The following is a 22,286-nucleotide window of genomic DNA, read 5'->3' as shown; positions in this document are numbered from 1 at the left end:
TTGCACTTCGAACTTACCCCTCCATTTTAAACTTTTTGGCTGTCTGCTTAGTTATTTAGTCCTATCTCATATTTACAAGCACACACACACACACACACACACACCTGCTTAAAAATATATAGTTTTGTTTTGCTCATTTTTGGAAATTATTAAACTGGTTTTGTGTATAGGCTTTCAGAGCTTGCTTTTTCATTCAGTATTATATTAGCAACATTCATATGGATTGTCACATATATCTGTACTTTGTCATTTTTGTTCCTGTATCATATTCTGGGGGGCCAATATATCAGTATATTCATCCTCCTGATCCTGTCTGGGTTGTTTTCAGTTTTTTATTTTTCTTCTCTGTTTTGTTTTTTGTTTTTTGTTTTTTACTTTTAAGAACAGGAAATATATGTCCCGAGACATATTATAAGAGCTTCTCTTGGGCATGTACCTAGGGATGGAATTGCTAAGTCTTAAGATACGTGACCGTTCAGCTATGACAAGAAAGTGCAAAATTGTTTTCCAAAATGCTTGCACTAATTATATTCCCACCAGCCATGAATAAGAAATTCTGTTGATCCACATTTTCTCAAACCCTGGATATTGTGAAACATTAACCATTTTTGTTAATAACACTTTAGTACAAAATGGTATTTCACTGTGGTCTGGCATTGCATTTCCTCCATCACCTGTGAAGCTGAGCATCTCTTTCTTCATATGTCATTTGTTGTATGTTTTTCTTCTTCTGTGAAATGCCTATTATGTCTTCTGCCTGCCTATTGCCTTTCCTAATGTTAACACGTCTTTACGTTATTATGAAAACCTAACTTGATCATAGCAAATTAGTCTTTTATGCATTGCTGGATTTAGTTTACTAGTATCTTGTTTAGGATTTTTTGCACCCATGAGTGAAATGGTCTTGTAATTTCTTTTTCTGGTACTGTCTTTGTCTGGTTTTCAAAATTATACTAGCTTCATAGAATAAACTGGGAAATATTCCCTCTGTTTCTGGTTTTTGGAAGTATTTAAATAAGTTAGAGTGATGTTTTCCTTGAAAGCTTGTTAAGATTCATCTATAAAACCATATAGGCCTGATTTTTTTATGGGAAGATTTCAAACTACCACTTCCATATATTTGATACTTGCAGGACTAATAAGGCTTTCTATTCCTTCTTAATTTTGTAAATTAAGAGAGATTCCATCCATTTTGTCTGAGTTTTCAAAACTATTTCCAGGAAGCTATTTATTCTATTACCTTTTTAATCTCTGCTGTATCTATAATTATTTCCCCTTTTTATCTATAGTATTACTCATTTTTTTCTTTACCATTCCACCACTGGGTTCTCTGTTTTGTTAGTTTTTCTCAGGTATCATCTCTTGCCTCCATGGACTGCTCTCTATTGCTTCTTTGCTTTCCATGTAATCTGTTTCAGTTCTGATCTTATCTCCTCTTCTCCCTTTCCTTGGATCTATCTGCTGTTCTTCTTTCTAACTAATTAAATTGGACACTTAGCTTTAATTTTTGGCCTTTCTTTGTTTCTAAAGTAAGCGTTTATGGCCAGACCTTGGCCCTAGAAGCTCCACTTTTGCTGCACTTCACAGGGTGTGATTAGTAGTGGGTTTTAAACTTTTTTAATTATGGTAAAATACATATAACATAAAACTTATCACCCTAACTTTTAAAATGAAATTATAATTGATATTATATTAGTTTCAGGCATACAACATAGTGATTCAATTTTTTTATACATTACGGAATGATTACCTCGAAAGCTCATTACCCTCTGTGACTATAGTTATTACAATTTTATTGACTATATTCCCTATGTTGTACATTACATCCCTGTGACTTATTTATTTTGTAACTAGAAGTTTATATCTCTTAATCCCTTTCACCTCCTTTGCCCATTTCCTAGCCCCCTCACCTCTGTCAACCACCAATTTGTTCTCTGTATCTATGAGTCTCTTTGTTTTGTTTTGTCTGTTCATTTGCTTTTTAGATTCCACACATAAAGTATTTGTTTTTGTCTGACTTATTTCACTTAGCATAATACTCTCTAGCTCCATCCATGTCATTGCAAATGGCAAGATTTCATTCTTTTTATGACTGAGCAATATTCCATTGTGTATATATACCACATCTTCTTTATCCATTCATCTATCAGTGAATACTTAGGTCACTTCCATATCTCGGCTATTGTGTTAGCGCTGCAGGAATCATAGGGCTGCATATATCTTTTCAGATTAGTGATTTTATTTTCTTCAAATAAATATCCAGAAGTGGAATTGCTGGATTGTGTGGCAGTTCTATTTTTAATTTTTTTAGGAACCACCATACTGTTTTCCATAGGGACTGCACCAATTTACATTTCCATCAATGGTGCACAAGGGTTCCCTCTTCTCCTCATTCTTGCCAGCACTTGTTATTTCTTGTCTTTTTGATACTAGCCATTCTGACAGGTGTGAGGTGGTATCTCACTGTGGCTTGATTTGCATGTCTCTGATGATGAGTGATGCTGAGCATCTTTTCATGTGTCGGTTGGCCATCTGTACATCTTCTTTAGAAAAATGTCTGTTCGCGTCTTCTGCCCATTTTTTAATCAAGTTGTTTGCTTTTTTGTTGTTGAGTTGTATGAGTTTTTATATATATATTTTGAATATCAACTCCTTCTTGTATATATCATTTGCAAATATCTTCTTCCATTCAGTAGGTTGTCTTTTACTTTGTTGATGGATTCCTCCACTGCAAAATTTTTTTAGTTTGATGTAGTCCCATGTTATTTTTGCTTTTGTTGCCTTGCCTGAGGAGACCTATCCAAAAAAATGTTGTTAAGACCGATGTCAAAGAGCTTACTGACTATGTTTTCTTCTAGGAATTTTATGGTTTCAGGTCTTACATTTAGGTATTTGATTTATTTTGAGTTTATTTTTTTATATGGTGTAAGAAAGTGGTCTAATTTCATTCTTTTGCATGTAGCTGTCCATTTTTCCCAGCACGAGACTGTGTTTCCCATTGTTATGTTCTTGCTTCCTTTTTTGTAGATTAATTGACCATATAATTATGGATTTGTTTCTGGATTTGTTCCATTGATCTGTATGTCTGTTTGTGCCAGTACCACACTGATTTGATTACTATAGCTTTATAGTATAATTTGAAAGCAGAGAGCATGCTTCCTCCAACTCTGTTCTTTGCCAAGATTGCTTTGGCTATTTGGGGGTCTTTTGTGGTTCCATACAAATTTTAGTATTATTTGTTCTTGTCCATCCTAACCACCTTTAAGTGTTTGATTCAGTGACATTAAGTACATTAATGTTGTTGTGCAACTATCACCACCATCCAGCTCCAGAACTCTCTTCATCTTGCAAAATTGGAACTCTGTACCAATTTAAACAATACCTCACCATTCCCTTTTTCCTTCCAGCCTCTGGCAACCACCATCTACTTTCTATCTCCATGAATTTGACTACTCTAGGTATCTTGTATAAGTGGAATCCTACAATATTTGTCTTTTTATGACTGGCCATTTAACTTAGTGTAATGTCCTCCAGATGCATCCATGGTGCAGCCTGTGTCAGAATTTCCATCCTTTATAAGACTGAATAATATTTCATTGTATGGTAGACCACATTTTGTTTATTCATTCATCTGTGGGTGGACACTTGAGCTGCTTCTACATTTTAGCTATTGTGAATAATACTACTATGAATAGGGATGTGCAAATATTTCCTTGAGACCTGCATTCACTTATTTTGGATATGTCCTTAGAAGTGGAATTCCTGGGTCATATAGCAATTCTATTTTTAATTTTTGGAGGAACTACCACGCTGTTTTCCATAGTAACTATATCATTTTATATTTCCACCAAGTGCACAAGGGTTCCAATTCCTCCCCATCCTTGTTATGTAAAAAAATTTTTTACTCACATCTTAATGGGTGTGAGTGGTATCTCATCATGGTTTTTGATTTGCATTTTTCTAATGACTAGGATGTTGAGCATTTTCTCTTGTGCTTATTGGCCATTTATATATCTTATTTGAGAAATGTCTATTCAAGTCCTTTGCCTATTTTTGAATTCGATTGTTTGCTTTTGTTGTTCTTGAGTTGTAGTTCTTTATGTTTAGTGGATATTAACCTCTTATCAAATAAATAATTTGCACATATTTTCTCCCATTCTATGGTTCTCTTTTCACTCTATTGATTGTGTCCTCTGATACACAGAAGTTATTGCTGGGTTTTTGGTGTCATGGTAGTGTTTAAATTATCATTTGCTTCTACACATTTTTTAATTTCCCTGTGATTTCTTCTTTGACCTTTTAGTTGTTTAAAAGTGTGTTTTAAAATTTCCAAATATATTCAATTATATTTATCTTTTCATTATAAATATTTTTCCTTTTTTTCTTTTTTTATTATGTTATGTTAATCACCATACATTACATCATTAGTTTTTGATGTAGTGTTCCATGATTCATTGTTTGCATATAACACCCCGTGCTCCATGCAGTACGTGCCCTCTTTAATACCCATCACCAGGCTAACCCATCCCCCCACCCCCCTCCCCTCTAGAACTCTCAGTTTGTTTCTCAGAGTCCATAGTCTCTCATGGTTCATCTCCCCCTCCAATTTCCCCCCCTTCATTTTTCCCTTCCTGCTATCTTATTCTTTTTTTTTTTAAACATATAATGTATTATTTGTTTCAGAGGTACAGGTCTGTGATTCAACAGTCTTACACAATTCACAGCACTCACCATAGCACATACCCTCCCCAGTGTCTATCACCCAGCCACCCCATCCCTCCCACCCCCCACCACTCCAGCAACCCTCAGTTTGTATCCTGAGGTTAAGAATTCCTCCTATCAGTGAGATCATCTGATACATGTCTTTCTCTGATTGACTTATTTCACTCAGCATAATACCCTCCAGTTCCAGCCATGTCGCTGCAAATGGCAAGATTTCATTCCTTTTGATGGCTGCATAATATTCCATTGTATATATATACACCACATCTTCTTTATCCATTCATCTGCCGATGGACATCTTGGCTCTTTCCATAGTTTGGCTATTGTAGACATTGCTGCTATAAATATCGGGGTGCACGTACCCCTTCAGATCCCTACATTTGTATCTTTGGGGTAAATACCCAGTAGTGCAATTGCTGGGTCGTAGGGTAGCTCTATTTTCAACTTTCTGAGGAACCTCCATACTGTTTTCCAGAGTGGCTGCACCAGCTTGCATTCCCACCAACAGTGTAAGAGGGTTCCCCTTTCTCCACATCCCCGCCAATGTCTGTCATTTCCTGACTTGTTAATTTTAGCCATTCTGACTGGTGTGAGGTGTTATCTCATTGAGGTTTTGATTTGGATTCCCCTGATGCCGAGCGATGTTGAGCACTTTTTCGTGTGTCTCTTGGCCATTTGGATGTCTTCTTTGGAAAAATGTCTGTTCATGTCTTCTGCCCATTTCTTGATTGGACCATTTGTTCTTTGGGTGTTGAGTTTGATAAGTTCTTTGTAGATTTTGGATACTAGCCCTTTATCTGATATGTCATTTGCAAATATCTTCTCCCATTCTGTCGGTTGTCTTTTGGTTTTGTTGATCGTTTCTTTTGCTGTGCAAAAGCTTTTTATCTTGATGAAGTCCCAATAGTTCATTTTTGCCCTTGCTTCCCTTGCCTTTGGCGATGTTTCTAGGAAGAAGTTGCTGCAGCTGAGGTCAAAGAGGTTGCTGCCTGTGTTCTCCTCTAGGATTTTGATGGATTCCTGTCTCACATTGAGGTCTTTCAAGCATTTGGAGTCTATTTTTGTGTGTGGTGTAAGAAAACGGTCCAGTTTCATTCTCTGCATGTGGCTGTCCAATTTTCCCAACACCATTTGTTGAAGAGACTGTCTTTTTTCCATTGGACATTCTTTCCTGCTTTGTCGAAGATGAGTTGACCATAGAGTTGAGGGTCCATTTCTGGGCTCTCTATTCTGTTCCATTGATCTATGTGTCTGTTTCTGTGCCAGTACCATACTGTCTTGATGATGACAGCTTTGTAATAGAGCTGGAAGTCCGGAATTGTGATGCCACCGGCTTTGCTTTTCTTTTTCAACATTCCTCTGGCTATGTGGGGTCTTTTCTGGTTCCATACAAATTTTAGGATTATTTGTTCCATTTCTTTGAAAAAAGTGGATGGTATTTTGATAGGGATTGCATTAAATGTGTAGATTGCTTTAGGTAGCATTGACATCTTCACAATATTTGTTCTTCCAATCCATGAGCATGGAACGTTTTTCCATTTCTTTGTGTCTTCCTCAATTTCTTTCATGAGTATTTTCTAGTTTTCTGAGTACAGATCCTTTGCCTCTTTGGTTAGATTTATTCCTAGGTATCTTATGGTTTTGGGTGCAATTGTAAATGGGATCGACTCCTTAATTTCTCTTTCTTCTGTCTTGTTGTTAGTGTATAGGAATGCCACTGATTTCTGTGCATTGATTTTATATCCTGCCACTTTACTGAATTCCTGTATGAGTTCCAGCAGTTTTGGGGTGGAGTCTTTTGGGTTTTCCACATAAAGTATCATATCATCTGCAAAGAGTGAGAGTTTGACTTCTTCTTTGCTGATTTGGATGCCTTTTATTTCTTTTTGTTGTCTGATTGCTGTGGCTAGGACTTCTAATACTATGTTGAATAGCAGTGGTGATAGTGGACATCCCTGCCACGTTCCTGACCTTATGCGGAAAGCTCTCAGTTTTTTCCCCATTGAGAATGATATTCGCTGTGGGTTTTTCATAGACGGCTTTTATGATATTGAGGTATGTACCCTCTATCCCTATACTCTGAAGAGTTCTGATCAAGAAAGGATGCTGTACTTTGTCAAATGCTTTTTCTGCATCTATTGAGAGGATCATATGGTTCTTGTTCTTTCTTTTATTAATGTATTGTATCGCATTGATTGATTTATGGTTGTTGAACCAACATTGCAGCCCAGGGATAAATCCCACTCGGTCGTGGTGAATAATCCTTTTAATGTACTGTTGGATCCTACTGGCTAGTATTTTGGTGAGAATTTTTGCATCCATGTTCATCAAGGATATTGGTCTGTAATTCTCCTTTTTGATGGGGTCTTTGTCTGGTTTTGGGATCAAGGTAATGGTGGCCTCATAAAACAAGTTTGGAAGTTTTCCTTCCATTTCTATTTTTTGGAACAGTTTCAGAAGAATAGGTATTAATTCTTCTTTAAATGTTTGGTAGCAGTCCCCTGGGAAGCCATCTGGCCCTGGGCTTTTGTTTTTTGGGAGATTTTTGATGACTGCTTCAATTTCCTTAGTGGTTATAGGTCTGTTCAGGTTTTCTATTTCTTCCTGGTTCAGTTTTGGTAGTTGATACATCTCTAGGAATGCATCCATTTCTTCCAGATTATCTAATTTGCTGGCATATAGTTGCTCATGATATGTTCTTATAATTGTTTGTATTTCTTTGGTGTTGGTTGTGATCTCTCCTCTTTCATTCATGATTTTGTTTATTTGGGTCCTTTCTCTTTTCTTTTTGATAAGTCTGGCCAGGGGTTTATCAATCTGGTTAATTCTTTCAAAGACCAGCTCCTAGTTTTGTTGATATGTTCTACTGTTCTTTTGGTTTCTATTTCATTGATTTCTGCTCTGATCTTTATTATTTATCTTCTCCTGCTGGGTTTAGGCTTTATTTGCCATTCTTTCTCCAGCTCCTTTAGGTGTAGGGTTAGGTTGTGTACTTGAGACCTTTCTTGTTTCTTGAGAAAGGCTTGTATTGCTATATACTTACCTCTTAGGACTGCCTTTGCTGCATCCCAAAGATTTTGAACAGCTGTGTTTTCATTTTCATTTGTTTCCATGAAATTTTTAAATTCTTCTTTAATTTCCTGGTTGACCCATTCATTCTTTAGTAGGATGCTCTTTAGCCTTTATGTATTTGAGTACTTTCCAACTTTCCTCTTGTGATTGAGTTCTAGTTTCAAAGCATTATGGTCTGAAAATATGCAGGGAATGATCCCAGTCTTTTGGTACTGGTTGAGACCTGATTTGTGACCTAGGATGTGATCTATTCTGGAGAATGTTCCATGGGCACTAGAGAAGAATGTATCCTGTTGCTTTGGGATGGAATGTTCTGAATATATCTGTGAAGTCCATTTGGTCCAGTGTGTCATTTAAAGTCTTTATTTCCTTGTTGATCTTTTGCTTAGATAATCTGTCCATTTCAGTGAGGGGGGTGTTAAAGTCCTATTATTGTATTGTTGTCAATGTGTTTCTTTGCTTTTATTATTAATTGGCTTATATAATTGGCTGCTCCCATGTTAGGGGCATAGATATTTACAATTGTTAGATCTTCTTGTTGGATAGACCCTTTAAGTAGGATATAGTGTCCTTCCTCATCTCTTATTATAGTCTTTCGTTTAAAATCTAATTTGTCTGATATAAGGATCGCCACCCCAGCTTTCTTTTGATGTTCATTAGCATGGGAAATGGTTTTCCACCCCCTCACTTTCAATCTGGAGGTGTCTTTGCATCTAAAATGAGTCTCTTGCAGACAGCATATCGATGGGTCTTGTTTTTTTATCCAATCCGATAGCCTGTGTCTTTTTATTGAGGCATTTAGCCCATTTACATTCAGGGTAACTATTGAAAGATAGGAACTTAGTGCCATTGTATTGCCTGTAGGGTGACTGTTACTGCATATTGTCTGTGTTCCTTTCTGGTCTATGTTGCTTTTAGGGTCTCTCTTTGCTTAGAGGACCCCTTTCAATATTTCTTGTAGGGCTGGTTTCGTGTTTGCAAATTCCTTTAGTTTTTGTTTGTCTTCGAAGCTTTTTATCTCTCCTTCTATTTTCAGTGACAGCCTAGCTGGATATAGTATTCTTGGATGCATATTTTTCTCATTTAGTGCTCTGAATATATCATGCCAGTCCTTTCTGGCCTGCCAGGTCTCTGTGGATAGGTCTGTTGCCAATCTAATGTTTCTACCATTGTAGGTTACGTCTCGTCTCCCGAGCTGCTTTCAGGATTTTCTCTTTGTCTCTGAGACTCGTAAGTTTTACTATTAGATGTCTGGGTGTTGACTTATTTTTATTGATTTTGAGGAGGGTTCTCTGTGCCTCCTGGATTTTGATGCCTGTTTCCTTCCCCAAATTAGGGAAGTTCTCTGCTATAATTTGCTCCAATATACCTTCTGCCTCTCTCTCTCTTTCTTCTTCTTCTGGGATCCCAATTATTCTAATATTGTTTCATCTTATGGTATCACTTATCTCTCGATTCTGCCTTCGTGATCCAGTAGTTGTTTATCTCTCTTTTTCTCAGCTTCTTTATTTTCCATCATTTGGTCTTCTAGATCACTAATTCTCTTGTCTGCCTCATTTATCCTATCAGTTAGAGCCTCCATTTTTGACTGCACCTCATTAATAGCCCTTTTAATTTCGACTTGGTTAGATTTTAGTTCTTTTATTTCTCCAGAAAGGGTTTCTCTAATATCTTCCATGCTTTTTTCAAGCCCACCTAGTATCTTTAAAATCGTCATTCTGAACTCTAGTTCCGACATCTTACTAATGTCCATATTGATTAGGTCCCTGGCAGTCGGTACTGCCTCTTGTTCTTTTTTTTTGAGGTGATTTTTTCTGTCTTGTCATTTTGTCCAGAGGAGAATAGGTGAATGAGAGAACAAAATGCTAACAGGGTAACAACAACCCCAGAAAAATACACACTAAATAAATGAGAAGAGACCTCAGGTTTTTAGATGAATCCACAAAAAAATGTTTACAGCATGAGTTCCAGTTCAGGCAGATACCTGAAAGGCACACATGCCACTGTGGTGACCACCATCGCCAGCCGGCCCATCCCCTTCCTGGTGACTGCGGCTGCCGCCACCGAGCAACTGACACTGACTAACAAGTAACTAAATACTCGCGGCTGCCAAGTCTGCCGTGCGCTCCCGGCCGCCCACCGCCCGCCCAGCCCACCAGCCTCTCATTATAAATTTCTAATTCAGTTTATTTGCAGTCAGAGAAACTGGCATGTGTGGTACTGATTATGTGAAATCAGTTGAGATGCCATCAAGTATGTCATCAAGTTTTATAAATATTCCATGTGTGCTTGAAAAGAATATATGTGCTCTAATTGTTTGATGAAAATTTCTGCATATGTTGTTAGGCCAAGCTTGTTAATTGTATTGTTTAAATTTTCTATATTTTTGCTGATTTCTCTATCTTTGCTATTTGACCTTCATTAGCCCCCATGACACTTTCTGTTGTAAGTCTATTTTGTCTGATATCCATAGAGTGATACCAGTTCTTGGTTAGTATTTGGGTAATATATATTTTTTGCCTCCTTTTACTTCTAACCTTCTGTGTTGTTTTGTTTTAGTCCTATCTCTTGAAAATAGCTCATAGCTTTTCAGTTTTTATCCAAACTGACAATCTCTTTTACTGGCTGGCAAGTTAAATACATCTACATTTATTGTATTGATATATTTGAACATGCTATTGTATGATTTTTAAAATTTTTACTTGTTCTTCAAAAAAAATTTTTTTTTACTTGTTCTTCTATTTTTATGTTTCCTCTTTCTCCTTCTTTGTCTTTTTCAATGATTAAATTTTGATAAATATCTCCTTCCCTCATTACTTCTCTATTTTTCTATCAGTTTGGAACTTATCCTTCTGGTTTTATTTTTAGTAATTACCCCTGCAATTTTATCAGGCATACTAACACAAGATGTTAAAATTAAATAATATCTTTACTCTCCTTCCAGTCACAAAATGGCTTTAGGACTCTTGCACTTACATCTCCTTCTCCCACCTTGACTTCCATTCTATTGTTAACTAACATTTCCCTTTTTTTATTCCCACAAATTAGATACTGTTACTGTTACTTGAGACAAACATTGCCTATTTGGAATTAGCACTTTGTTTACTATTTTATTTGCCAACCATTCCTTCATGCATCTCAAGCTGTCTTTCCAAGATCCTTTTCCTTCTTGAAGTAAATCCTCCAGAAGTTCCTTTCCAGTAGGTCTCTGGGTGGTAAACTGCTCCAGCTTTGTTTATCTACAAACGTTTTATTTTATCCTCTTTTTTTGTTTTATTTTGTTTTTAAATTAATCTTTTTTTTATGAGTTACACAAATCATTTCCTGTTGTCATCTTATTTAAACAGAAAAGGCAAAGTCCTTTTGTTTTGGAGAGGAGTGACTAAGCCTGTATTTAATGACACACCCCTGAGAAATGGTTTGCAATAAATAACAGCACAGAGGAACTAGAAACCCCCAAGCTGATTTCAGCAAACAACACTGTTGTTCTCTATCAACACTGTTGTATTCTTTAATGATTGTTTTTGCTGGGAATGCATTTCTAAATTAGCAATTATTTTCTCTCAACACCTTAAAACTGTGTTTCCACTGTCTTCTGGCTTCCATTGATGATGCAAAAATCCGCTATCAGTTTAACTGCTGTTCCTTTGTAAGTATTCTAGCTTTTCTGGCTGTTTTCAACATAGTTATTTATTTATTTACCATAACCTATGACAATTTCACCATTTATTTGCCTTCGGAGCTGTGCAGTTTCACTACTGCATGTCTACATGTGGATATCTTATTTTTCCTGCTTGGGATACACTGTGTTTCCTAATTCTGTGGATTGGGATTATTTCTCAGTCCTAGAGCATGCTGACACCATTGTCCTTCCTCATGTTCTCCTTTTTCTTTTTCTACACCTCCAGCCAGACACACATTAGACCTTCTCACTCTAGCCTCTGGATGAATCCTTCAAATGCATGCATTTTCTCTTTACCTGTGAGCAATCCATTATGCATTTTTTCAACTTAAATTTTTTTTTTTCATTTCCAAATGTTCCATATTCTTAAGGCTGTTTCTTTATTCCTAATCACTTATTGTTATATATTCTTCCTGGTGATTTCTCCAACATAGCTAACCTATACCTTGTATTTGGTAATTCAGACACCTGTAATCCTTGGGAGGCTACATCTGATGGTTCTTGCTTCAGCTGCCTCTCACTCACACTGCCTGTTTCTCATGTATTTGGTAATCTTTGCCTATGAGGCCATACCACTTCAAGAGGCAAGCTTCCCCTCCAGAGGACCACTTCTGTCTCTTCTTGGGAGTTGAAGATACCCCTACCAGGACCACTAAAACCCTCTTCTAAGGTTTTGGTTCAGAGCCAAGAACCTCAGATGCAGTTCCCCCTCCTCATTACTGTTCTAAGGATCAGATTGCCCACAATCGTGCTGCTATAGGAATGTGGCCTTTGGAAGACCCTACTTCTCCCAGCTGCCTGCATGTCTACATCAGAGCCATTGTTACTCAAGCTCCCACCATGATCTTGTCCCATTTCTTCTTTTCAGGGCTCCTGGCTGCCTTGACCTCTGCCCCTCACTCTTAGAACTCTGCTTTCATTTGTCTGGTTTGGGGCCATGATGCCTGAAAACATCTCCTACCTTTGAGAGACCAGCAATGTCTCAAAGGGTGCATCTCATCTGAAGTCTAACTGCTGTGGAACAGGGCGATCTCTTGGAGCTCCTAGACATTCATGATACTGCCACTATTTTTTTTCTAGCCCAAACATAACCTACAACAATTTCACCATTTATTTTTCATCTCCTTATTTTGAACCCACTATTCCCAATCGTTAAAATCTTTCAACAGAGATTCTATCATGGATCTTGTCAGTGTTATCTGTGCTTTGTGTGCATTTATCCAAGTTTCTGAACAGATGAATAAGACAAAATCTATCCCAGCACTCCGCTAGTGCTCAAGGCAAGATCTTTCATATTCATTTATTCATTTTTCATTCATGTAACATTTATTGAGCATCAACTCTGCTAGGTGCTGTGTCGGACACTATGCTAGATACTGGGAATCCCTGACTTCAAGGAGCTTACAGTGTTATTACCACATCACTTCTCCCAGTGAGCTTAATTAAGCTGAGTAGAAGCAGGTGGGCTAGAGATCTGAGCATCTGGCTGTTTACCACCCTGTCCCTGCTTTGCTGATGGTAATGGATGTTAAAAGTCACACCTCCTTCAAGCTTCCCCTTCTACAACTTGATATAAGGTTCAGTCACAAGAGTCTCAGGCATCTCATTTGGGGGTCCTACCATTTGAAAGTAACCCCAACTCTGGGTCTGGGCAATGTGGGTGTTAGGTGTCCCTCCATAAGCTGGCCTTCCTCCTTGCCTGCTGTCTCAATTTGCAGGGTGTGATCTAGCAGTCCCACACCCTGCCGCCCAGGTCCACTGCTGGCCCTGCACTGGGGATGGCCAAACTGGACATCATCACCCAACCAGTGCTCTGAAGCAGCTTTATTGAGCTGGTGAAAGAGCCAGACTTTATTTTCCCAGGTATCAAATGGACACCTGATGAGAATGGAGTCATTGCCTTTGACTGCAGAAATCGTGGCTGGTAAGAGCTGCAGGGGAAAGGTTTCTGGTGCTGGCATCTCTCCTATAACCTCTGGGTTCTGCCTAGTTCTCTTGTGGTCTCTGCCCCACCCCCACCCCCAGCCAAGGGCCTCAGGTGTGTAGAACCTTAACCCCACAAGAGAGCAGGAAGAGTTGCCGCCTGCGTTTCTCCTTGTCTCTGCAGCTGCCCTTGCTCCAGGACTCATCACATCTGTCTTCACCACCCCAAACCTCCTCACAGGACATTGAGCTGTCTCTAAATCAGCGTTCTACCAAACTTTCCTCTCCTTCCACATGCCTCCTCTGGCAGATTTGTAACAAAATCTGAGGGTGGAATCCAACTATATCCCTCCCTGCTGTCTGGCCCTCTAGGACGCTGGCTGGTCCAAAACGAAGAGGATAAGGGTTACCACTGGGACTTAACCTTGCTCCCACCTGACAGGCCTATTAGATGTGCACATTCCCAGCTGTTGACCCCCAAATGGCTTTAGAACTATGCTGAGTGTATAAAACCTAGCTTTGATGGATCACTAACCTGAACCTTGGACACACTTGAGCCAGAATCTGAATAGAAATAATTAGAGACTCAGTTGGGAGGCTGTTATGGCTTTGGTTTTCCTATCATTGGCCTGTGCTTTCTTTCTGCTAAAGGTACATTCAAGCTGCTACTTCTCCCAAGGACATAGTGATTGTGGTGGATACAAGTGGTAGCATGAAGGGGCTGCGGATGACTATCGCCAAGCACACCATCTCCACCATCCTGGACACACTGGGGGAGAATGACTTTGTTAACATCATCGCGGTAAATGTGCCTTCCTGCTCTAGAATAGCTCTCCCTAGGAAAAAACCTTTCCTCTGCCTGCACTAGAATGACCTATACTTATAATCACTTGATGCTTCATACTGTATAATGATTCTCTCCTCTGAAGCCGGGGCTTCTAAACTAAGGTCGGACCAAGGATGGCCTTCAAGAGGTCCACAGAGTTTCTGAAATTATGTGTAAAATGTGTGCATCCATTTTTTCTGATTCCATAGATTTCATCAGTTTCTCAGATGAGTCTGAGAATAATAATTAAGAGGCACTGACCCTGAGCAAATACCTAACTTACCCCCATCCATGTGCTCTTGACTGGTACCCATCTCTGGAACAGCCTCTCCATTATGGTTAGGATGAGTGAACCCTGGGCTCTTGCTTTTTACATTTTCAGCCCTTCCACTTCTTTCATCCCACCCAAATCCAAATGCATCAGGAGAAGGGGAACATAGGTGCATAGGTTGTGGGGGCCTAGAAAGGGACCAGCAAGCCCTGGTCCTGCTTTCACCACAAATCTTCCTGAGGATAGCTCTGCCTGCCCTAGAAAAGTAATGAAGGAGAGGGATGAAGCAGAAAGAAATGGGAAGATACAAGTCAGGAATGTAATGAAAGAGCAGGCAAGCTCTGTCCTCCAAGGACGCAGAGTTGACTGCCACCTTGGAGGCATCATTTTGAAGGTCACATGATCCAAAACTTTCCCCCATTGGCTTGTCACAGTGCTGAAAATGCTTGCCTTCAGTGGGATTTATGTATCTAGTAAAGGGATACCAAGGCAAAATGATTTAACTTCAAAATGTTCATCCCAGGGTATGAGAAGGGCCCCCCTCATCCCTGAATTGCTCCCCTGAGGCCTACATCATTTACCCACTTGCACCACTCCTGGACCCCACCCTCCCCATCTCCACCACCTTTCCATCCCTGGTCATGATCTGCAGCAGCGACAGGACAGCTACGAGATCAGGTCTGACACCTCCGGGAGAGTGGGGGGAGCTCCTGCTCCTCCCGCAGAGCCTGCCCTACCTCTCTCCCAACCCTTCTCCTGCTGTTTGGGGAGGAGAGGTAGGGGAAGCATTTGCTCCCAATGTTCCCCCAGAACACCCCACCATTTGCCCTAGAACTTGCATGCACTCCTACCACCGTGTCACCATCATCTCCCTTTCTCTCCCTCTCATTTATTTTCTTTTTTTAAGATTTTATTTGAGAGAGCGCTAGAGACAAGCAGACTCCCTGCTGAGGGCAGAGCCTGATGTGGGCTTGATACCACGGCCCTGAGACCACGACCTGAGCTGAAATCAAGAGTCGGCTGCTCAACCGACTGAGCCACCCAGGCGCCCCTCCCTTTCTTATTTAAACAGAAGTGGATTAAAGACATCTTGAAGATTTGAATTTTAACTATAAGGAAGTGGAGTGATTAAGAAAAAGAGGGCAGTAATAATTCATCTTTTTCCCTTCCCATTCCTTGTGGATAGCTAGAAGATCTTCATCATAAGTGCAAGGCAAAGGGTGAAAGAACACAGTTCCTAATCCCCAGACCCAGGCCCTGGGGAGGGGTCTGCACATGGAAGCCTCTGGGATTCTCATGGAAGGAACTTTGTCTAGTCATAGGGGTGAAGACCAAAGGGATTCTCTCAGTACCTTCAGGTTCTCTGTGTTCTGGGAGATGGACATCACTCAGCCAGCCACCTGAAAAAAATGGTCCAAGACTAGGATTTGAGGGAGAATTTTTGGAGTTAATGCCTCACTGTTCTCTGTAGTGCCTTCTCTCTACTCAGGAGAACTGCCAGAAGCATAGGGTACCCCAAGATAATATTATACATGTGCCTAGGTAACCTGTGAGTTGCCTGAGCTTTTTCACTGGGTCCTGACATTCCAAACTGACCCAGTCTGTTCTCCTGTCCCCTCTGCCCTTTGCAACTACAGTACAGTGACTACATCCATTACATCGAGCCTTGTTTTAAAGGGATCCTTGTCCAGGCGGATCGAGACAATCGTGAGGTGAGTGTCCACCATCAGGTGAGTGCCTGATTCTTCTGAGTCCCTGCTCTGATTAGGATGGTGGGCAGTCACCTGTACAGACTGCCTGATGGCCCCCTTTACTTATTCCCATGGCACTTGGAAAGAGGACAAAGAAGTTACCCATGTAAATACACCCAAGAAATTTCTTCATAAATATGCTGCTTGCCTATCAGAGCAAATAGTGAGCACAGAGAGATCTTCCATCCAAGGGAAATCTCACTTATTCAGGACTGCTTTTTCACTCTATGGATTATCCAAGACTCAGTTTCCCTCTTTGCCTCTTCCATGGGCCTTTCCACTATATCAGTCACAAGGAGCTTCCCCAAAAGGAAGAGAAGTTCAAACCCATTAGATTGAGTCCTTCTCAAAGGCCAAGGAGGAGAGGCAACTTTTTTTAAAAGGAAAAGTTTTCATGTGACAGATCCTTCTTCCTGTGACTGGGGAATTTGAGTTTGGCTGCTTCTTGAATCCGGCCTCAGGTTGGACTCTGGAGCCCCTGGTGGCCTCCCTGGTTTCTCCTGTGAAATGTTCATTGTTAATTACATTGGGCTGGGTGCGGAAGGTGCTGGGGACCTGGGAACCTGGGCAGTGGCTCCTAGCAGTCTGCCTGGACTGTCACCCTGCTCTGGATAGGCTCACACTTGGCATTTCCTTCTAGTAGTGGGGTTGTGTTTGCACCCAGCCACTTACACTCTTTCAGTTTATCTTGGGGGCATTTGAGAAACATCTATTGTAGGGATCCAGCCATGAAATTAGCTGGATCATGAAGAGATGGATCCTGCAATCATGCTTTGGGAAAACAGCTCTAAACAGCCTCTGAAATTAAGACCAAAGATGAGGGGCGCCTGGGTGGCTCAGTTGTTAAGCGTCTGCCTTCGGCTCAGGTCATGATCCCAGGGTCTTGGGATCGAGCCCCGCATCGTGCTCCCTGCTCAGCAGGAAGCCTGCTTCTCCCTCTCCCACTCCCCCTGCTTGTGTACCCTCTCTCGCTGTGTCTCTCTCTGTCAAATAAATAATAAAATCTTTAATAAAAAAAAAAAGACCAAAGATGAAAGTTCCCTGGCTGTTGATCCACTGACCCTCCTCTAATTTCTTACCCATGACAGCATTTCAAACAACTGGTAGATGAGCTGATGGTCAGGGGTGTGGGGGTCGTGAACCAAGCCTTGATTGAAGCCTTCCAGATCCTGAAGCAGGTACCCACACATGGTGAAGCTGGGGAAGAGTGGAAGGTTGGGAGACAGGGTGGAGGTGTGGGGAGGGTAGTAGATGGCCTGCGGTTACGGTGCCTGCCCTTTCCCCATATAGTTCCAAGAGGCCCGGCAAGGAAGCCTCTGCAACCAGGCCATCATGCTGATCACCGATGGGGCCGTGGAGGACTATGAGCCAGTGTTTGAGAAGTACAACTGGCCGGACTGCAAGGTTACTCTTCTGGTGGAAGTCAAGAGGGCAGGGGAAGGGACCAAAGGAAGTGTTCTCCTACTGCCTGCATGGGATAACCAATAGTGCCCAGAAAAACCAGGCCTGCCCTGAGTTCAAATGTTCTGCCCCATTAGACCTGTTAGTATATTCAGATAGTATGTCCCAGACTGGTGTTCCAAAATTATGTTGACCCTAGGCACAGAGGTCTCATGTGAGAAAGAGTTCAGGATGAGAAATCAGATGTGGTGTTGAGAGGAAAACTGCCAGGCTGTTACCCTCCGCCCTGTACCTGGCCCATGTCACCATGGCCCTGGCAAGTCCCGTCGCTGCCTGGGCCTCAGAATCCTTTCTGGTCAATAGGATGAGAGTGGAGAATCCAAAGTCAGCAAAGTGTTTGACCTGACATCCAAGATTCACATAAATAATATTAGCACTACTTATAGCCAGGAATCATGGCTGCTGAGTACATCTGTGTCTTGTGGATTAGGTTCGAGTTTTCACTTATCTTATTGGAAGAGAAGTGACTTTTGCTGACCGCATGAAGTGGATTGCATGCAACAACAAAGGTAGGTGGTGTGTGAGCAGAGCTCCTTGCAGCCTGCACCCAGTCATCAGAGATGCTAAGCCATGGTTCCTGCATGGGGGCCTTGCAGAGGAGCAGTACTGTGTCGAGATGACAGTATCTGCTCTTCCTTCTTACTTGGGAAAAGCTAGACAAAATGTAGATTGCCCCCATGAAACCTTGAGTAAATGCATGATTACCCCTGTAGGGACTCTAAGTCATAAAGTCACCTGAAATGAAACTGAGAGGTTATCTATCCAGTGTTTACAGAAGAGAAAATTCTCTCTTCAAATAAAGCCTATATGAACCACAATACAGACAGAGTGAGGCAGGGGTGAGACCCACAGTTTAAATGCAAGTTCTCTCTTATGTCTAGCCTCCATTCCTCTTGTTGCAAATTAAGCCCATTTACCGTGGTTCTGCTTCCAGACAAAAAGCAGAGGGTCGTCATTTTCTTTAGAATAATGTTTTGGGTGTGGTTGTCATTTGTCTCTGGCCAGAACCCAAGACTTAGGCTTCACAATGCCAGCTTGGGCCCTTGATTCAACCAAAGTTAATTGAGCATGTACTGTGGTGCCTGGCAAAGTGGTCAGGATGGACTCAGTCTTGTCCTTGCTACTGTCCAGCAGAGGAGACATACAAGTGAACCATCAGTGGTGATGTTATCTGAAATGTGCTATAAGGGCAGAGGGGCACAGACTATACAGGGGTTGGGAGAGTGACGTGACGAGAGAGGTACTTCCTCCATTTGGAGGCAGCAGAGAGAACTTCTTAAAGGAAGAGGTGTCTAAACTGAGACATAAAGAATGGTAGGAATCAGCCAGACATAGAGAGCATGGAAGAGTGTTCCAGACAGAGGGTCTGAGACAAGAGGCATCTGGGAATGAAAAGCAGTTTCACTTTTTGGAGGGTGGAATGAATGTTTTGTGGGAGGTGATAAGCATGTTCTAAGTCATTCATAGCCTTGTAAGCCATTTGCTCTTTTAAATATCACCTTGGCTACAACAATGAGGCTATAGCACCCCTCCCTGTAACCGAGGAAGGACAGTGGTCAGAGAAAGGGGGTTAGGGGGCACTGAGCCACTGTGTTGGACTGTACTCCCTGAAAATGGATCCCAAGACAGAGCTGCATGCAGGAGAGGGTGCTCTTGGAAGATAATCCTGTAAGGAAGTAAGGAGGGCATCATCATGAGAGGGAAGCCAACCCACACAATCCTTGCTGCTGAGGCCCTGCTGCTCCTGTGGCATCTCTGGATTGGGAAGGCCCCCCAGAATTCTCCTAGGTTGAGACAGCACCACCGACCTCCAGCTGTCCCCAGGAAAGAGCATAACCTTGGGGGGAAGTAGTCCCCTGTGACCCAGGGAAGCTCCCAGTGAAGAGCCCACCTGTAAGCTGAGAGCAGCCGGGGAAGAGTGTGTGGGTCCTGGAGAGCAATTCCAAGGGTGACCCCAGCTTTTCACAACCACAAGACCCTTTCCTCTGTCAGGCTACTACACGCAGATCTCCACACTGGCAGATGCACAGGAGAACGTGATGGAGTACCTGCACGTGCTCAGCCGCCCTATGGTCATCAACCATGACCATGACATCACCTGGACAGAAGCCTACATGGACAGCAAGGTGGGGGCCTGGCCCTGCTCCAGAGTTAGGGGCCCCAGGGAATAAGAGGTAACTTTCTGGGTCAGGAGAGAGGTGAGCAGAGCACCTCCTCAGGAGATGGTGTGAAGGGGTGAACATACTCAACCCACTAGAAGACCCTTGCATGTATGCTGCCCCCAGAGACCCAGAAACCCAGTGAGCAGACCTGTCCAAGGCTGCCCTCCACAGCAGAGGCCCTCTGCTCCAAACTTGTTCCTTCCTGCTTCCCATTGTCCTCACAGCCCCCATTGTCTTCTCTCCTACCTGTTTCAGGAAGAGAGGAGTCTGACCAGTAATTCAAGATACTATGGCTTCATCAGGTGCTCCCCTTCCTGGGCCCCTGTACTTTCAGAAACTGTCTATGAGTTGCAGTGACTTACACAAAGGAATAGATAACCAAAGCAGAATGTCAGATGAGATGTTTGGTAGCAAGAGGGACCTTCCTGGCACTTCTCATACCATCTCCCACATGTAGCCACCTGCTTCAGTGATGATGTATCAGCCTGGGATGAAGAGAGATCTGAACACAGTGGCTTATAAGAGAGAAGTGTGATTCTCCCTCATCTAAGAGAACTTTAGAGGTGGCCAGCCTGGAGCTGGTGAGGAGCTTCCTGCTCACCAGAGACCCAGACTGTTTCCTGCTATCCCCGTGGCCAACTCTAGGGTCCTCCTGGTTCCAGTAGCTGGTAAAACATTAGTCAACTGAAATCACTTGCTTTCAGAAAACCTTACTTCCAAACTGTCAGCTGAAAAATCAGATGAGGAAGGGGAAGAGACTTGATGGTTAGTGATCTATGTACAGTATAACAAATACAATATTTTAATAATTACATAATGTAAAAGACATTACACTACAATGTCAATCATATGACAACATAAATGTATCAAAGCAACACTTAAGCAACACCTCAAATTAACATGAGGTTATGTGTCAAATATATCCAATTTTTAAAAAGTTCTTCATTCTCCAAGAAAGAAGACTATAGACCTCCATGGGCTCAGCACAACATTTGGTTGATCCCGATGAAGATCACACATATCAAACATACCTGCACACACCACCTGTGAGGGCCTGTCTTTATGATAAAGTGGGGTGCTTGTGTGGAGCCCCTTTCAAGGAGGCTGAAGAAGCCCACACAGTAAGATGAGGTAGTCGGGAAGGAAGACCATCTCAGAGGTGGGGAATGATGTGGCTCTGGCGTTCTCAGTGAGGAAGAGGTTGTGGGTCTGTCTCATGTGTGTTAGGAGTGACCCCACGATCAGCTACAACTACACCATGGCTTCCCCTTAAGCGGTTCTTCCCCATGCATGCACTTGTGTTTGCAGGTGGCTCAGTGTCAATGTCCTTCTCCCTCTTAACTGTCCTGGACTGTTGTGTGTGCCAACCTTGTGTCCATGGCAGAGATTTCTGGGTGTGTGCAGGATGGGTTGTTCCCTGAGCTCAGGCTCATCCTTGGCATGGCCAAGACAGAGGACTTCATGAGCATGTTTGGGAGCTGCGTTGTGGGCTCTGGCGTTCTGACACTTGCCCTGGCTTAGGACTGTTGTTGCTAAGTGACATTGCCCTGGTCCCCTCTCCATCCCACCTCTCTCCTCCAGCATTTCTGCCAGCTCCCCTTTTGCAGAGAAGGGGAACCTCACATGTGGCTTTTTCCTCCTGTTGGAGGGTGACACGTTAGTGGTAGTTGACATTGATGACTGTGGGTCCTCCACTCTATGGACTCTGAGCTTTCTGTCCTTTGCTCTTTCCTCCTTGACAGCTATTCACTTCACAGGCCAAGAACATGATGCTCCTCACCACTGTGGCCATGCCAGTCTTCAGCAAGAAGAATGAAACTGTGAGTGGCCACTCTCTGAGAAGCTGCAACAGGCATTAGAACTTGGGGCCACTGGCTGGCCTCTTTAGACCAATGGTTCTTGACTTGGCTGCACATCAGAGCCACCTTTCACATTCAGATTCCATGCCCTATGCCCAACCAGCTATATCAGAATCTCTTGGTTGGGAAGGGGTGAGGATGGGAGATGGGTTGGGGTCCATATTTCCCAAAGCTCGCCCAGTGATTCTGTTCAGCCAGTTTGGAATTGTCCTAGTGCTCTGAACTTGTAACCACTGTCCTGGGATATAAGGCTAGAAAGGTCCCCTTGCCAACCTTCTGGCAAAACAACACTTAACCTACCAGTTTGGGCAGCCTCTAATTTGTTTGTAAAGGCCTCTGGTGAGGGAATTTCTAGAATCTTCCATCCTCCATCTGGTCAGAAAATGTTTCCTTATAAGCTCTGTGTATTTCAGAGCATCCATAGGTTATGGTCCCTTGGATTTTGATACTTCAGCCTCTGCTATGAAAATTAATATTTCATTCAACTTTGTATTTATTTTAAATATTACAATTTAAATATTATACTGGAAATTAATCTTCCCAGCAGCTGAGATTAC

At 41.9% G+C, this 22,286-nt stretch overlaps 1 protein-coding gene across 1 annotated transcript in view; it reads left to right on the top strand.

Moving 5' to 3' along the window:
* Positions 1-22,286, top strand: part of CACNA2D4 (calcium voltage-gated channel auxiliary subunit alpha2delta 4) — a 123,895-nt gene that overhangs the window by 15,542 nt on the left and 86,067 nt on the right. The window contains exons 7-14 of the mRNA XM_035028532.1: positions 13,340-13,400; positions 14,051-14,201; positions 16,134-16,208; positions 17,336-17,425; positions 17,538-17,651; positions 18,139-18,217; positions 19,701-19,834; positions 21,613-21,690. Coding sequence (XP_034884423.1) covers positions 13,340-13,400; positions 14,051-14,201; positions 16,134-16,208; positions 17,336-17,425; positions 17,538-17,651; positions 18,139-18,217; positions 19,701-19,834; positions 21,613-21,690 — 782 coding nt within the window. The remainder of the gene's footprint in view (positions 1-13,339; positions 13,401-14,050; positions 14,202-16,133; positions 16,209-17,335; positions 17,426-17,537; positions 17,652-18,138; positions 18,218-19,700; positions 19,835-21,612; positions 21,691-22,286) is intronic.

This window comes from Mirounga leonina, unplaced genomic scaffold (assembly GCF_011800145.1).
Source record: "Mirounga leonina isolate KUSES-001 unplaced genomic scaffold, KU_Mleo_1.0 Mir_201, whole genome shotgun sequence".
In the NCBI taxonomy this organism is placed as follows: Eukaryota; Metazoa; Chordata; class Mammalia; order Carnivora; family Phocidae; genus Mirounga; species Mirounga leonina.
This window is presented reverse-complemented; position numbering and strand designations above follow the sequence as displayed.